The 17,579-nt window shown below is 45.7% G+C and overlaps 1 protein-coding gene across 4 annotated transcripts in view; it reads left to right on the forward strand.

The window, feature by feature from the left end:
• Positions 1–17,119, forward strand: part of Kiaa0040 (KIAA0040 ortholog) — a 39,539-nt gene extending 22,420 nt beyond the window's left edge. Inside the window, exons 1-3 of one of the 4 annotated variants that reach the window (XM_070034421.1) lie at positions 2,527–2,717; positions 8,686–8,873; positions 14,066–17,119. In XM_070034421.1, coding sequence (XP_069890522.1) covers positions 14,176–14,469 — 294 coding nt within the window. In that variant the 5' untranslated portion in view covers positions 2,527–2,717; positions 8,686–8,873; positions 14,066–14,175 and the 3' untranslated portion in view covers positions 14,470–17,119. Of the gene's footprint in view, positions 1–2,526; positions 2,718–8,685; positions 8,874–9,209; positions 13,614–14,065 lie in introns of those variants that run through there. The other 3 variants (XM_070034420.1, XR_011374730.1, XM_070034419.1) reach the window with 3 other exon arrangements.
• The last annotated feature ends 460 nt before the right edge of the window (positions 17,120–17,579 follow it).

Genomic DNA, 17,579 nt, shown 5'->3' on the forward strand with positions numbered 1-17,579 from the left:
ACAGGGGCCCTATTCTCATGGACTTTGTATTCCAATTGACAAAGGCAGGCTTTAAACACGTACACCACCACGACCAGGGCATTGTGAGAGAATGAGGATTTTCAGAATGGAAAGAACTACTAAGGCAGTATGACAGAATGGCAAGGTAGAGGTTGACTGGGTTAGAAAAAGCCTATTGTTCAAGTTACCTTGAAGGAAATATGAATGGAAATGCACTTGGGCTGAGACCTGAATATTGTAAACTATTCATAACAAGACCTGAGAACAGATGTGCAGGCAAAGAGATAAAAGAGGTTTTGAGCAAGTGTACAGCTACAAAGTAGGTGTTGCCAAACAAGTGAGTCCAAAAAGAAGGCATTCAATACAAGGCTCGAAAAGGAAGCAGAGGGCAGATGATGGAGCCGGGCGCCAGATGACGGCACCAGGGGAGGAGATGATGGAGGCAGTGTGAAGATGATGGCACCAGAGGTAAAATGATGGAGGCAAGGGACAGATAATGGAGGTAAAGGACAGATGATAGAAACTGGGACCAGATCATGGAGGCAGTAGACAGATGATGGCACCAGGGGGCAGAAGATGGAGGGAGGAGGCAGATGATAGAGGCAGGGGAGGGTGCAGAAAGGAGCAGGCGATGGAGGCAAGGGTTAAACAATGGAAGCCGGAGACAGATGATGTAACCTGGAGACAGATTATTGGACACTTGTAGGACATGATAAGAACGTTAGATTTGTTCACATCTGGTGATGGGAGGCATGGGGCATAAGCTGTTGGTGGGAACAACACGATCTGTTCATGTTGAGAGAAGGGAGTGGTGAGCTAGCCACGGAGATGGGGAGAAGTGGCCGGGTACGCAATGTGTCTTGGAGATAAAAGTATATGAGACTAGGGGCTGGGAAGGTGGCTCAGTGGTAGAGCGCTTGCCTTGCATGCATGAGGCCCTGGGTTCCATTCCTCAGCACCACATAAGAAAAAAAAAAAAAGCCGGAAGTGGCGCTGTGGCTCAAGTGGTAGAGTGCTAGCCTTGAGCTGAAGAGCTGAGGGACAGCGCCCAGGCCCAGAGTTCAGGCCCCACAACCGGACCCCCCCAAAAAAGTATATGAGACTAGCAGCTGGGACGGAGGTGCGGATAAGCAAGGGAGAGGTGCAAAGATACATGGCCATTCTTCTGCTCAGTCCAAGTGTTAAAAGAACTTATTCACTTGTTAAATATTTATTAGCACTTATTATACGGTAGGCACAAAGCTTGACCTTCAGGTCACACAGCACAGAGCCTGTAGTACATATAAAAAAACAAGCCAACAAGTATAAGAGAATGTGTGTGCATATATATATATATATATGTATATATATATATATATATATATATATATACACACACACACACATGTATCCCTTTATAACTCTTTGTATTTTTGTAATATTTCAAAAGAAACAAACAATCATAATATAATGAGATCAGGGATCTGTAGTTAATTGCCTCTGGACACTCAGAAAAGAAAGAAAGAAATTGATTCAAGGAGGGAATGCAGGAGACTGAGAGTTGGAAAGACCTCACAAGAAGGCCTGAAATACCAGGGCTCCTCCAGGTGAGTGGGGAGAGGAGAAAGGTGAGCACACAGCCCAGGCAGATAGAACTTTGCAAAGCGTGGCAATGGAAGAGAACAGGAAGTTTGTGGGGGACTTGGAAAAAAGTGCAGGGGTGACCATGGTGGGAATAATTGAGTCTGGGATGATAGAAGAGCCAGATCACAAGATGCCTGTGCTGTTTGCTAAGGAGTTGAGATTATCATGGAAGTGACACACACACACACACACACACACACACACACACACACACACACACACACACACGATCACGCAGAGGATGTAGGATCCCATTTAGATTTTAGAAAGGTGAATTGAAGGCAGCAAGACTAGAGATCCATTTGAGGACTTGGACAATGGCTTTGACAAATGGGAGCAGCTCTACAGCTCAGGGTCCTAACTCTGCCTTTCCGCTCCCCACCTTCATTCCCACAGGGTCCAAACGCACCCACGCCACTAAGCCCTGCTAACTTGCAAGGCTGACCCTGGTCCAGCTGCAAGGCCTCCTTTCCTGTTCTGTTCCCCTGCAGAGCCTCCACGCTTCCTGTTCCTGCCACCAGAGGGCCCTGTTCTTCACCCTTGGCATAACTGGCTCCTGCATCTCTCAAATAGCTCAGTCACCTGTGCAGAGACCCCCTCATTATCTCCTTTAGAGCACTAAGGAACACCTGGGCTTGTGTTTGCGGTCTTCTCCCTGTACAATGGAAGCAGCTTTCAGACACCTGTCATGTTCATGACTGTACCTCAAATGCCTAGGACAAGAACTGACATGTGTTAGGAACTCACTGAATATATTAGCAGAAGGAAAGGAGGAGGAAGGGCAGAGGAAAGGACAGGATGGTACAGAAGTGAGAGAGGACTCTTGGGTCCCATTCCACATGCTGAGGTCTGTAGAGAAGATGAAGAGATGTGTCTAACCTCTTACAATTCTGCCTCTGAATGGTGCCTTTATGTATGCTTAATTCTGCAGTAGTGATAGATGAAATAAGTTTCAAGCAGCCTCCTAACTGAAGTAAAAGTGGAGAAGAGGAGAAATATCTTTTGAAGGAGAACTACACAGTGAAAACCGTGACTCCAGAACCATCTTGAAGTTGAAAACGTTGCTTTCTACAAATTTATCATTAGCTGAGGAGGTAATGGATGTCTCTGGTGGCCAGTGTATCTGTTTGGAGCCAAATCGTCAGGGCTCACAGGAATTGCCAGGCTAGGTTCGACTGATTCACTTGATGTTCACACCACCATATTATTATCCATTCCATTTTAAAATGAGAAAACCAAGCCCCAGACAACTGATTAACTGAACAGTGGGTGTGTAGCAGAGCCAGCAATCTGACCACGGTATTGGATTCCAGAACCACGACTCTAAAGCACTGAGCATCAACATCTTGAGCCAAAGCTTCACTCCAGAGCATTGCTGGACACAGCCCACTTTGGTTGTGAGCATTGCCAACGTGAGCTTTTTTGATCACTTGTATTGATCAGGTTAGACTAACTGATAATAGCACAAAATCCCCAACTCTCAGTGGCCTCACCCGATGAAGGCTAATTTCTCATTCATTTCACTGCTAGTTGTGTTGAGCAGGTGGGGGGAAGGGGAGGGGGCACTACTCTACACATCACTTGGAATTACCTTCATCTCTGCTCTCTCTGGGTGCATGGAGTCCTTCTTGAGATCTGTCACATCTGGTCAGATGAGCAAGCTGAAAGAAGAGAGGATTTGGGTCCCCCACTTGATCCCATAGCCCCCACAGAAATATAATAGGGCTGAGAAGGGTTGTCTGGACTATCCCCAAAAGAAATTGAGCCTCTTGCAAAGCACCATCTAGATACTACATTTTAAGGACATTCATAGGGGAATCCTTCCAAAAATGTAAGCCAAGAGGGACAAGGTATTGGTTCCGACCTTGTCTTCCAGCTGAGTGACCTCCAGCAAAATATCTACAGATTTCTCATCAATACATTAAGGGAACTCAACCAGGTGGCCCATCTCCAGCTTCTTCTAATCCAGAATGTCCATTATAATACAGAAACAGAAGTATCTTAGCCATTCCTCTATTGATGATCTATTTGTGCTTTTGTTCAAAATTGCAACTATAATTAGAACATTGATTCTTTGAGAAAACACTATTTTCCTTTGACAATCAATAGCTAGTTGTATATCATATTTTCATGTTCCAAGGTGGGGAAGAGTCCCCAATCCTTATTAGGACTAGTTATTTGAAGCAATTAATTAAATTAGGGAAAGTATAGATACCTATTCTGGAATGCCAAGAGCCAGGGTTAAATAATAAACCTAATGTCCTACAAGCAGATTATTTTCCATGATCTCACAATGTTTGTACAGCACAATACTTACACTGATTAGAGGCCATCTGAGCATATCAGGTTAGCAAGGTAAATCCCAGCACAAAAATATATATCCAGAGCAGCAGAGTTAGTAGCTACCAAGGAGTTCCACCCTTTGCTCTCCTAGACAGGGTCCATCAGACTTAGAAACCTGTGGTATTATCATCACCATAGGATTTTTGCAAGAAAGAGCAGTTTGAGAAGCTGAGACAAGGTTTAAATAGGCAGAATGGAGAGGCCTGAAGATGAATAAAGTTATAAAACACCAGGGGAGAAGGCTTGAGCCAGAGAGCGAGAAAGAGAGAGAGAGAGAGAGAGAGAGAGAGAGAGAGAGAGAGAGAGAGAGAGAGAGACTATTTGATGGGATTATTTTGAGAAAAAATACATATATAGAGAGAAAGAGTACATATTTTTAGATATAGATGGAACTAGAGTCAGAGAGGAGATACAGAAATAGAGCATATCTGAAGATATGGATATATAGAAATGTCTGCATATATAGATATATTTTGAATCTATTTATCTATACATATCTATAGATATCTATCATATAACATGCTTATGTTATATACAATATATGGCATATATAGATATTATATTATTTATAATAGAGATAGGATATAGATATGTTATCTGTATATAGTATATATAGTATATGTAGTATATATATATATATATATATATATATATATATATATATATATATATATATATATATATATATATAATACAGCCCTCTGCCTGATAGTTCTTCTGCCCATTCCTAGTGGCTCATTCTCTTGTCATCAATGTCACCTGACTACCATTTCCACAAACAACTGAAACCATCTCCCATTTTCTCCTCTCCAGCCTGTTCTCTCACTTAATAGCAGTGTTCCTTGACTATGTCTCTTCCTTGCTCAACCCCACAGCAATCACAACACACACCAGCCTTTAACAGGCTTTCAAGGTGTCCTGTGGGTTTGGGTGGGTACACCTGCTCCATGTCACCCCACACTCCTTCCCACCCACTGCTGTGGTCTGCCATGCTGTCCTTTTATGCTCTTTTTCAACAGAAGTGGTGGATCCATGGTTCATCCGACTACAACACCAATAAGTGCATTATTTTCCCTTATCCCAACACTTAACAGTGAATAAGCAGTTAAACCCATTGCTGTACATGTAGAGACACTTCACCTGAAAAGGTACCTGTGGGTTGAGTGAAACATGCCAAGCAAAGCATCTTGTTTGAAAATGCTTTAAAATAAGATCATCTTATGTTTCAAGGCTTTTCGGATCCCTCTGACAGTGTTTTTGCTGTTTTGTCATTCTGATATTAGCTCAGTTATCTCTATGTAGAGCTTCCCTGACCTCCCTGATGGGTCACTGTTACCTGTTGTCCTCTTTCAAGGCATCATGGGTATCATAAATAGCACTTATGTAACTGTTCTATATATCTATCCACATAGCCCTCTGATGAATGTCACTTTCCACACTAGACTTTGAGCATGATCAGGACAAGGATCTGATTTGCTTTTTCCTAGTCAGTCCCCAGGACAGTTCCCAACAAGTAGTAGAGGCTCATAAATCATGTCCCAGTGAAAACACAGACATCTTGATTGTCTTTCCTCTTCATCACTTCCTCCTAATCCTATCCCGACAGAATGAGTTTCCCTCTCTGCTACTCTGCTCCCGAAGCCCTGTACACAGCACTGGGCTGCAGGACTCATAACACTGTGTTGCTATTTTTACTTCTCATCCTTACTAGACTGGGAGGGGCTCAGTCTTTGAATACATAGGGCCAGACACTTTGTGAGTGTTGAGCAAATGTTTACGACAATGCATTGTGACTGTGCCCACTCAGAAAGCAGCTCATGTTGTCGGATTGCTCAGAGAAATAATGCTGGTGGAGACTCCCCCACAGCAGGCCATTGTGGAACTGCGTGTGGAGTTAAACCCTTTCCCCAGCCTATAATTCAGTCCCTCATTCAACCCAAGGCTCCTGTGCTCACAGTCATGTGTTCCATTTGTTTTTACAATACTTCTTGAACCTAAAAGCTATCCAGAAACATTGAGTGTTAGTTACAAACCTAAGTTCCTATGCCTAACTTAAATCCACTGACTCAGGGTCTATAGGCATAGAGCCCAGAAATTTATAAGTTTAATTCCCAGAGTGACCCTTCCTGGCCAGTAGCCCATCCTGCTATCACCTCGGATCTATAGGTAGAGGAGATACAGTGAGCAAGGCACAGTGGAAATATTTGAGATTTCCAAGGGGAAATCTTATCCTCCTCGATTTTAGAATAGTCCCACCTACCTACCGTGAGACTGGCAGGTGTGGTGGAAGAATCTCTAAATTCGAACACAGACCTGAATCTCTCACTCCACCATTCGGTGCTCCCTGGCAGGTTGGTCTTAAGATATCATTAGGTCCTTCATGGTCCTTACCCTTACTATTTCCAAAAACAACCGTTTAGTACGACACAGACACCACTCTAGAGCTCTGCACATGTCCTTTCATCAATACGCAGAAACAAGGAAAAGCTGATGCTAAGTGGAATGCCCACCCCTTTCTTGGCAAGCTCAGGAAGGTATGCTAGGCTGCAGCAGCAGGACACAACCCTGCAGCAACTCTTGGCTCTTCAGAGATTGGATCAGGCCTTCCTGAGGAATGACCTGCCTCAGTATATTCCCAGGAGTCCCAAAGGCTGGGAGGAAGGCTGGGGCCGGCAGACAGCTAGTCAATCTTTTCAGGCTTCACCTGTGAGCAAAACGAACCTCCAGACAAGGACCGATGTTGCTCTGTTACCCTTCTTCATGCTGTCACTGGGTGCAAGAGTCGAATATGGCCCCAGACCTGCAGACAAACAACAAGCCAGAAAGTTTGTCGTGAAGCCCTTTGCATTTGGCTGGGTGAGAGGCCTGTGGTTCTTTGGCCGTGGCAAATAAAGTTGGAAATGAGGAACGGGTAGAACCAAAGCTCAAGGCTAGAATTAGTCTGTTGTTATTTGAAGATAACCCATTGTGTTATGGATTATGTGTAGGTAGTATATTAGTTTACAAAATGCATGAAATATACTGAGCCTTTCTAATCCTCACAACATCATTACGGGAAAAGCTTATTAGCTTCATTTTGTAGTGAAGAGTCAATAACTTGCCAAGGTCACGCAGGTTGATCGGGGCTCAAGGCTGGGTCTTCAGGCTCTGCGTCACTGTTCCGCTCCAACAACACACACAGCAGAAAGACGCTTATGGGGAAAACAATGAGTGACTCTCGCTGGCAAAATACCACAGAGAATGGAAGGGAACTTTGCCCCTTTTTCTCATCACTCATCCCCACAACCACAGACAGACAGTGCAAGTTGATTGTCACCTATTGTTAGTTTTACAAGAATAATGAATTACATTCCAAACAGTGTCACTGATACTTGAAAGCCAACAAAAAGGCAGGGGCTCCCAGAGTGTATTTGAAGGCCCAGGACCCACTAACTTTTAATTCATACCGCCAAGGAGAGATTTGATTGTTTCCTGGAAATGCTAATAATGCAAAGCTCATAAATACTAATGAAACGTTATAGATTAGCAAAGCTTACCAAGTCACCTAGGGGAGGGGGCCTAGAAGAGAATTCTTAGATTAAAAAATATATATAAAGAATGCTTTTTAATCGAATTTTCCCCAGACTGGGTTCCCGAAATGTTAATGAATACTCTCTTTGGCTTTGTGGAAAGCCAACTCTAATAAGCACCTTTAGGAATGCAGAAGTGAGTTATTGACTTAGCTTGAAAAGAAAGCTATTTATTCAAAGGCTATTTTAGGCAAGGTGGGATGGATGAGTTTAAGACAAAGGTGGGAGGGGCAGGAGGGCCTGGGACATGGAGATAAACACATAATTCAAATGCATGCTTCTATTTCAACCAACTAAGCAATCTAAGTTGAAATTTGCTTATTATATTTGTCTTTTATGACCTGTTCCTTCAGTAATAATAACTCCCTTGGGGTACACAAGGCTCCACAACATCAGGAACTAAAACTTTGTTATAGTTTGCTGAATTCACAACACCTTCAACACAGAGTATGGCACATATAAGTGTGTCCAATAAATGTTTGTTAAATGCAATGAAATCCCTTTCCCCTGTATAACTAATGTAAGGCAATAAAAATGCTCTTTAAAAATGTTTCTAGTCAAACACCAGTGGCTCACACCTGTAATCCTAGCTACTCAGGAGGCTGAGATCTGAGGATCGAGGTTCAAAGACAGTCCATACAGGAAAGCCCATGAGACTTTTATCTCCAGTAAACCACCAGAAAACCAGAAGTGAAGCTCTGGCACTTTCAAGTGGTAGAGTGCTCTCCTTGAGCTGAAGAGCTGAGGGGCAGCACCCAGGCCCAGAGTTCAAGCCCCTGAAAGACAAAGAAAAAAAAAAAGTTTCTGACTGAAGAACTAAAGTAACTCCATTTTGAGGCAGTAGCCATTTTGTTGTTCACATTAAACTATGAGTGACCCAGAGCTTGCATAAATACCAGGAACTGACCTGTCTGTGCTGAAGATAACCAAAGCCTGCATAAACTCCAGGATCAGAATTGTTTATGTCGAAACTACTAGATCATAAATCACCCCCACTTCACAGGTGGCCAGTCAAGATAACCACCCTGGAATGTCCCTAGCCCCAAGCCAATCAGATTTGTACCCGTACCCCTAATCCCACTCACACATCTGGTTGCTGTAATTTTGTGGGTTTTGCCTGTGAAATTTCAGCTCAGGGCCTTCATTCTAGGCTCCGCTGTGTCGGTGTGTAGGACGAGGCCTGAGCTGCAGCCCGCCTGAATAAAGCCTTACTTTTGCATTTTGGAACGTCTGACTCTCGGTGGTCTTCTTGGTGGAGGTCCTGCAATGTGAGCATTACAGTTGGGGGCTCTTCTGGGATCCCCCCCCCCCGAGACCCCCGAGACCCAGACCCTGAAGGTAAGAAAACAGCGCTGTTAAATAGTCTTGTACTGTCCTTTGTCTGTCTGTTTCACTTTTACTTTTCTTCTTGAGGACCACCGTTCCAACTTGTATTTCATGAAGGGTTGTCGAAGCGGACACACTTGTACAATCCTGGAGGAACTGGGAGATGTCCCAGAGCCTCCACTCATGAGGGGGGACCCCTGGAATCCCACCTTGATACTTGTAGGGCACAAGTCGACTTGGTTTTTGACTGGAACTGACCAGGAGAGCCTCCTGATGGAGGCTTAACCCACCTACCTTGATCTTGGGTCTGCTCCTTCTGTTCCTTCACAGAAGGCAGCAGATCAACTTGAGAGATCTCCATCTTGTAAGTCTTTCAAATATCAGGCCTGTGTATATTGCCTTTTCTGTTTTATTGGAATTGTTTTACCTCTTGTTATTTTGTGGACTCAATGACTGATGAGACTGAAAGCCATGGGCAATGCCCCATCCAGCCCCCTAGACTTAACCCTAGCTCACTGGAAGGAGGTTAAAGAGATAGCTTGGAACCAGAGTGTGGCCATTAAGAAGGAAAAGTGTGTCATCTTGTGCAAGTCAGAATGGCCCACCTTTGGGGGAGCTAATTGGCCACCCGAGGGGAGCTTTGACATAGGTAAGATCAGAACTTTACAACACCTAATCCACTCCCCTGTTTATAGCCACCCAGACCAGGTTCCATATATAGTCACCTGGAGGGAACTCATTGACAGGGACGCTCCAGCTTGGGTTAGGCCTTTCTTACCACCAACTCCCTCCTCCATTCCTTCCCCTACCCCAGTATTTGTTCAAAAGACACAGGGTAAAGAGAAAGAAGACCAGAGAGAAACCAAGAAGGAAAAGAAGAAGTTGTATCCGCCTGTCCTCCAGGGAGGAAGCATGGAGGAGGAGATGTTTCCCCCTCCATACTCCCCACCCCAGTTAAGTCTACCCAATGTACAAGAGGAGTACTCTGAGGAAGCTGTTCCAGCCGTAGCTGTGCCCTCCGCTCCGGAGGGTCCCACCCAGTCAACTTGCCAGTGCCGAGAAATTACACCTCCTCGTAATTCTGTTGCCCTTCCTCTTCGCCCTATAGGTCCTAAGGATGCAGATGGTCAACAACAGTTCCAATACTGGTTGTTTGCTACTAGGGATCTTTACAATTGGTGTACCCAAAATGCCCCCTTTTCTGAGAGACCCCAGGATTTAATTCGCTTGCTTGAAACTATTCTTTTTTACTCACCAGCCTACTTGGGATGATTGTAGTAAGCTCTTGCAGGTCCTTTTCACCGCTGAGAAGAGAGATTGTATCCGGGAAGCAGCCCGGAGACTTGTCCCTACCCCACCAGAGCACCCATCACGTATCCTGCCTTGATTGCTGCCTATTTTCCCAAGACCCGACCAACATGGAACTACAATATGGCTGAAAGTCAGGAGCGGCTCCTTATCTATCGCCAGGCTCTGTTGGCAGGTCTCAAGGTGGCGGTTCGCCAACCTTCCAATATGGCCAAAGTTTATGATGTTAGACAGGAAGAAAGTGAAAGCCCAGCAGCATATCTTGAGCTGCTCATGGAAGCCTTTAGTTAATACACCCCGTATGATCTTGAGACCCAGGCGTCCACTCAGATGATTATGTTTGCCTACATAAATCAGGCTGCACTGGACATAAAGCGAAAGTTGCAGGCTCTAGACAGACTTGGTGAAAAATCTGTTAGGGATATAGTAGCAGCGGTGGAAAAGGTTTACAATAAGAGAGAAACAGAAGGACGAAGACAGGAAAGGAAGGACAGAGAACGTGAAATTGAGCGTGAAAAGAGAGACAGAGCCAAGGAAAAGAGTTTGGCTAGAATTCTGGAACAACAGACACAACACAAGAAGGACCTCAGGGAAATCCTGACCTCCGTGCAAGCAGGAGAGTTTAGACATCCTCCTCTCTAAGTAAGGAGCAGAGGCCCAAACCCCAATGAAGAGTGGGAAAAAATCAGTGTGCCTATTGCAAGGAGGAGGGGCATTGGATCAAGAATTGCCCAGAAATAGCCAGGAAAAAGGAGAAAGAACAGAAACTAGGATCAAGAGTGTTGCCAGCCTTAGAGTTGTCTGAGGACAGTGACTGAGGGAGTGGGGGCTCAGACTCCCTCCCTGAGCCTTAGGTAACATCGAAAGTGGAGGGGAATCTGGTCACATTCATGGTAGACACGGGCGCAGAAAATTCAGTATTGCTAGTCCCGAGAGGGCCAATGTCCACTAAAACAACATGGGTGCAAGGTGCGACTGGCATTAAACCCTATGAATGGACTACCCGAAGAACAGTGGACTTGGGAGTGGGCCGGTAACCCACTCATTTTTAGTCATTCCTGGCTGCCCCTATCCATTGCTTGGGCGTGATCTCTTAACAAAAATGCAAGCTCAGATACAGTTCACAGTGGGGCTTCTGTGACGGACTCAAGAGGAAAGCCCGTTTACTGATAACTAGTAAGCTAGAAGAGGAATATAAGCTAATACCAGCACCCCAAGCCTGAGTCTCCAGAAAATGAGTGGCTACAGGCATTTCCCCAAGCATGGGCAGAAACTGGGGGAATGGGACTGGCAAAACATCATCCCCCAATCTTCGTGGAACTCAAAGCTGGGACCAACCCAGTAAAAATTTGCCAGTACCCTATGTCACTAAGCAAAGAAGGGGATCACTCCCCACATCAGAAAATTGTTAGATTTAGGAATCCTGAAGCCCATCCAGTTGGCCTGGAATACTCAACTGTTGCCTGTCAGAAAGCCAAATTCAAATGATTATAGACCAGTGCAAGACTTGAGAGAGGTCAACAAGAGAGTAATGGACATTCACCCAACAGTCCCAAACCCATATGCCCTGCTGCGCTCCCTGTCACTGGGCCATGTGTGGTACACTGTGTTGGATCAAAAGGATGCCTTCTTTAGCCTACCCTTAGCCCCACAGAGCCAAAGCTACTTTGCATTCACTTGGCACAATCCTGAAATCAGGATAAGCGGTCAATTGACCTGGACCAGGCTGCCTCAAGGATTCAAGAACTTGCCTACCACCTTTGACGAGGTGCTACCTGAAGACCCGAGTGAGTACCGCTCCAAAAATCCTGAAATAAGTCTATTGCAATATGTGGATGACTTGTTAATAGCCGCTCCAGACCAAAATAGCTGTGTAAAGGGAACAGCTAAGCTCGTAAAGACTCTTGGCAACCTAGGCTATAGGGCCTCTGCTAAAAAGGCACAAATCTGTAAACCTGAAGTCACCTATCTGGGCTTCATACTAAACAAAGGCAAGCGCTGGCTGTTGGATGCATGCAAAGAAACTGTGCTAAAAAAAATCCCTGTGCCTACGTCAGCCAGACAAGTCAGAGAGTTCCTGGAGACAGCAGGTTTTTGCCGGCTGCGGATACCTGGGTTTGCTGAGATGGCCAAGCCCCTATATGAAGCCACCAAAAATCTCCCAGAGTTTCATTGGACTGAGCAGATGCAAAAAGCCTTTGAGGCAATCAAGAAAAGCCTTTTGGAGGCCCCTGCCTTGGGTTTACCTGACGTGAACAAGCCATTCACATCATTCGAGGCTGAACGTAAAGGAATAGCAAAGGGAGTGCTCACCCAGCCAATTGGACCTTGGAAGCGACCAGTTGCTTATTTGTCAAAGAAATTAGACCCTGTTGCCGCTGGGCGGCCTCCATGCCTAAGAATAATAGCTGCAGCAGCTCTCTTAGTAAAAGATGCTGATAAATTGACTCTGGGACAAAACCTGACTGTAGCCACTCCACACGCTCTAGAGGGGGTGCTAAGACACCCGACCGGTGGATGAGCAATGCCCGCATGGTCCATTACCAGACCTTGTTACTTAACCCCGCGCGGATCAGCTTTTGCATACCTACAGTATTAAACCCAGCTACTCTGCTGCCGGATCTGGAAGTGCCCCTGAATTCTGGACCCAGAGTCCCCTGGTGTTTCTGTCCATCCTGTTACTTTATTAGAGAGGATAAAATTCCTCTAGATACTCTGGAGGCTGAGGTTGGAGGAACATGAGTTCAAGCCCGCCCTGGACAATATCATGAGATCCCATTTGAAGACAAAAAATAGATGAAGATGATTAGCAAAATATCAAATAGAATATTCCATAAACTACCATCCTTATCACCCTTAGTTCCTCCGCTTGTCCAGTGTCTCTGGAAGAGCGATGCACCCTTGACACAGAAATCTAGTTGCTCACTAAGGCTCTACGTGACCTCAGCCTCGTCACTCCTGCCCTCTCGACCTCAACTTGGTCATCTTTCCGCGAGAGAGTTGGTCAGGATGATCTCTAATGTCTTCAGCCTACAAAGCATGGATATTTGGGTGGAAGAATGCATGTGGAGAGGCCAAGCCGTGAATCAGAACTGCTTAGTACCAGAACAAGTAACTGGGCCTCGCAGCACACGAAGTGCAGAATGCGCTCCCACGCATGCCGGGTTCAAAGTAGTTTCAAGGCTCCTTTCCCTGAGAGGAAAGGGAAAGATCTGGGAACGTTTGCCAAAGACAAAGAGAACAGAGGAAAGGGAAGAAGTAGAAAGCGGGGAGAATTAGGCACAGAATTGGGGTGCCAGGAGAGACGATGTGGAAGAGGGAGGAGAGCCAGTGGGACACAAGGAAGAACAGGACGAGATACAACAAAAACTGGCAATCCCTTACGTTAACCTGCCGTCAGCTGTAAGACAGAGACCTTTCACCGGGCCCTCAACCTGAGCATTGGTTAGTGTTGAACAAGCTATGTTCATAGAGCTCTTCCATGGGGAGTGTGTGTTCAAAACCTATCAGGTAAGCTTCAGCAGATAAAGGATTGACAAGTGCCACTTGGGCAGGTACAGGGTATAGAAAACCAACTGCTAACCAGAATGCTGGACGTACACGCACTGACTCACTTAGCTAACAACTGCTGATCACCTACTATGTGCCAGACCCGATACAATATTAATTCTTATGTCTTAAACCCAACACTGTGTGTGTACAGAGCTAGAACTAGTTACCACGTATTGATTAAATGCATTCATTTATTTTGTTGATTGAGTCTCAGTATGACTTCAGCAAACCCTGTGGAAATCTTCCATCCCTTCCCCTTCCTAAGCATAACACCTGTGGTGTTATGAAAATTCTAGACTAGCCCCTCTGCAATGTTCTTGAAATGTCTGTTTTCATCTCTTTAGGTGCCGTCGGTAGCATGCCCAAACCCAAAACAGAAAGAGGAATACATTCTAAGTGGTGAAGATGACAGGACTTGCTGGAGAGCTGAGAATCCTCTGGCCCCACGAGCACCATGGAGAAAATCAGCTTCTTCTTCAGCGCTATCTGGGACACCATCCTGAGCAAACACCAAGAGGGAATCTTCAACACCATCTGCCTGGCAGTGCTCCTGGGCCTACCACTCCTGGTGATCCTCACCCTCCTCTTCATCTGTTGTCACTGCTGCTGGAGCCGGCCAGGCAAGAGTAGTCAACAGCCAGAGCGAAACAAAAAGAAGAAAAAGAAGAAGAAAGATGAGGAAGACCTCTGGATCTCCGCTCAGCCCAAGCTTCTTCAGATGGAGAAGAGGCCATCGCTGCCTGTCTAAGGAAGCACGAAGTGTCCCAGAGACAAGAGAAGGAACGCCAGAAGCGACAGACTTCCACCCACTGACTACTCAGCCAAAGAACCAATCTCACACTTGAGGGTCCCAAGTGTGAGACAGGGGCACGTGGCTAGTTCTTACACTGTCTCAGCAGCTCCGCACCCAGTAGCAACGCTCTGCTACAAATCCAGGCGTGCGCTGCACTTTTCTCTTGCCTACTCCATGCACAAAAGCACAAAGAATACCGACCCATACACCTTATAGGACTACCAAGTATGCACACCTTCCCAACCACACATCTGCAAATTTCAGACAGCAGGCACGTGGGCAGGGTCATCAAATGACCACTGAATATATACTTTAAGCAACGCGGTATGTTGAACACACTTGCAGAAATGAGAAGGCACGGCCAGATCTAGACACGGAGACACAATTCTGCAACCAAGCAAGGCCCACATGCACTGTCTATACCAAATGCTACTCTGGATGCACAGGTGTGCTGTTTTGTTCCTATACCTACCTTTTACTGGAAACATGTTTAGACATTCCAGAAAATCATAGCATCCCTACTCTGGTATCTATTGGATCAAACACACCAAATTCCTGTGTTTCTGACCTCTTACCTGTGCCTAGAAGTTTAAAATAAGATAGATGGAAATTCATTGGCAGCTCTTGGCTTGCATCTCATGACAAGGTTCTCATTACCACCGACAGGTGCTTAATGGGTCTGAGATCAATCTGGGACGCTATCTCCTAACCACTCAACAAGATGTCCTTTTTCAAGCATGAGCAAACAGCAGTGACTGCTAAAAAAAAAAATCTGTGGGATCCCATCCATCCATTTCAGTGAGGCACAGTGGTGTACCTCTGCCGTGCGGGCACAGATAGACAGAGTAAGGAAGGCTGTACCCGAGCTAAGGCTCTTCTGTGTAACCAAAGGTTTTTCAGTCGAGAAGGAATTAATCACCAAGAGAGTCTCAAAGAAGGCACAGTGGAAATAATTCCCATCAGGTGGCAATGGTTCATGGTATGTTGCAGGTGGGATGCAAAAGAATTAGTTTAAGTAAAAGGAGGAAGCTTTAAAAAAAAACATTGACTACAGTTTTAAAGCTCAGGCAAGTGTCACACACAGTAGGTACTTAAAACTGTGGTTGCTATTGGAAATAGGATAATGTTAAGGGTAAAGGTGTCATACTCCCCCCAAGAGACCCCTCCCACCACCACCAATTGCTGCAGCAGATGAAACTAGTTATTAAGACCAGGGTTGAGTTGATACCTGTTCGCTGAAGTGTGTGAGGCCAGGTAAACAAGTTCTGCACTGAGCTGAGGAGAGCTTTTCCACACCAGACCAAGTTAATCCATTTCGATGATGATCTGCTGGGCATTCTGGGCATAGTGTGGCCATGTTAGGAAGATGGGTAATTCCCAGCTTGGAAGTGGGTTGTTTCTAACAGTTTGCTTTCAGATCTGCTGGGGAGCTCTCTTGAAATGGTTTTCCGTGGAAGCTGTCCTAGACAAATCACTGTCTCATTAATAACATGGCTAAAAACTATGATATTTACAGTAGCAAAAAAACTTAAATTCATGTTAGGAGGTACTCTCCATGCCATCTGACTCTCCAGGCCCTTGGAAGTGGGAAGTGTTTGGTGCTGACTTTCACATCAAGGTCTTCTAATAGATACCATATGAATCATAATTTAGCAATAGGTATTTTAGAATCAGTCACATTCTCACCCTACATTCTCCTAAACCCCTAAGGTACTCGGGCCCTCTACCCATAAACCCCTTGGCCAGAGAAAGAAGCAGTGATGCTGCACTTCCTTGTTACTTAGAGCGCTGCTTGTGGGGCATCTGGCTGTCCCGTTTGTCACGGGATGATCAGCCATCGCCCCACATCTCAGGCCTCCTCGCCAGGATGCGCTTCCCTTTCCATCGGCCACCGGGAATCCCCCACCTTCCCCACCCCTGCCCAACTCCCACCCCAAAATGGATGGCTTTGGAAAGATGCAGAGGCTGATAACAGGGTAGAATGTCAATTGTGATCTGAGAGGGTGGATCTTCTGGATCAGGGACCATGCGAGTGACATGGTTTCCATGGCAACTGGCTGCTGGCTTGAATTAAGACAGCCATCAGCTGTCATTGCCGTGACAAGGCCTCTGTTTTCAGGCAGAGCGTTCCTCCTGTCCCCTCACTGAGTGGACGTGTGCCAGCTCCAGGGAGAAAATCCCCAGCAACTTCTCAGTTGCTCTCATAGCCTGGGATCCAGAAGAACCGATTTCCCAGCTGGGTCTCCTGGGCAGCTTTCCTGGAGTGTTACCATGGTTGGGGCATGGGCTGGTCCCTCACCCTGTTGCAGGGTAATGGGAGTGCGGAGTTAGAGATAAAAGAGGGCCTTCCTCTTTCCTTATCTTTCTCAAATGTTTTTTCTTGCTTGCTATTGTTTCTAACATATTTATGATTTTTTTTGTTGTTGCTTTGTATGTCCCTCCCCCACAGTATAACCCCTGTTTGCACTGTATTTGATGTTGGTATAATTTGGGGAGGGGAAGGAAAAAGAACAAATTGTTTAAATAGGGATACAGGTGGACCCATTGCAACAATGAGATGTACAAGACGTTATGTCGAAAAAGGAACTTTACAACTTTGTGGGGGGGGGGGGGGCCGGGGGGAGAGGCAGTGGAGATGGGAAGGGATGGGAAGGGGAAACAAAGGAGGAGGCAACAATGCTTGATAAGAAATGTACTCATTACCTTGCTCATGCAATTGTAAACCCCTGTACGGTATTTTCACAATAAAAATTAAAAAGAGGGCCTTCCTCTTTCCCTCCCACTTTATTCCTTCGTCCTCTCCAGACGCGTTTCCTCTTCCCTTTTGACCGGCTCCATTCCTTTCTTCCTCTCTATTTTCTCTCTTCCCTCCCTAGTTTCTGTCCCTGACACTGGCACGCAGGGACCCCTCGGGATCTTCTCCTACTTGCTTCATTCAGGGATACTTAGTTAATGGGGTACAAGAAAAGAGGTATTGTAAAGAAGGGACCTCCTGGACCACACAGGTCCAAGAGAAGAGGTTGCCCACGCCTGGATGTCTGGTCGACCTGTCACCTTCAGACCCA

The sequence above is a fragment of the Dipodomys merriami genome, unplaced genomic scaffold, assembly GCF_024711535.1.
Source record: "Dipodomys merriami isolate MVZ:Mamm:240054 unplaced genomic scaffold, mDipMer1.0.p SCAF_24, whole genome shotgun sequence".
Lineage (NCBI taxonomy): Eukaryota > Metazoa > Chordata > Mammalia > Rodentia > Heteromyidae > Dipodomys > Dipodomys merriami.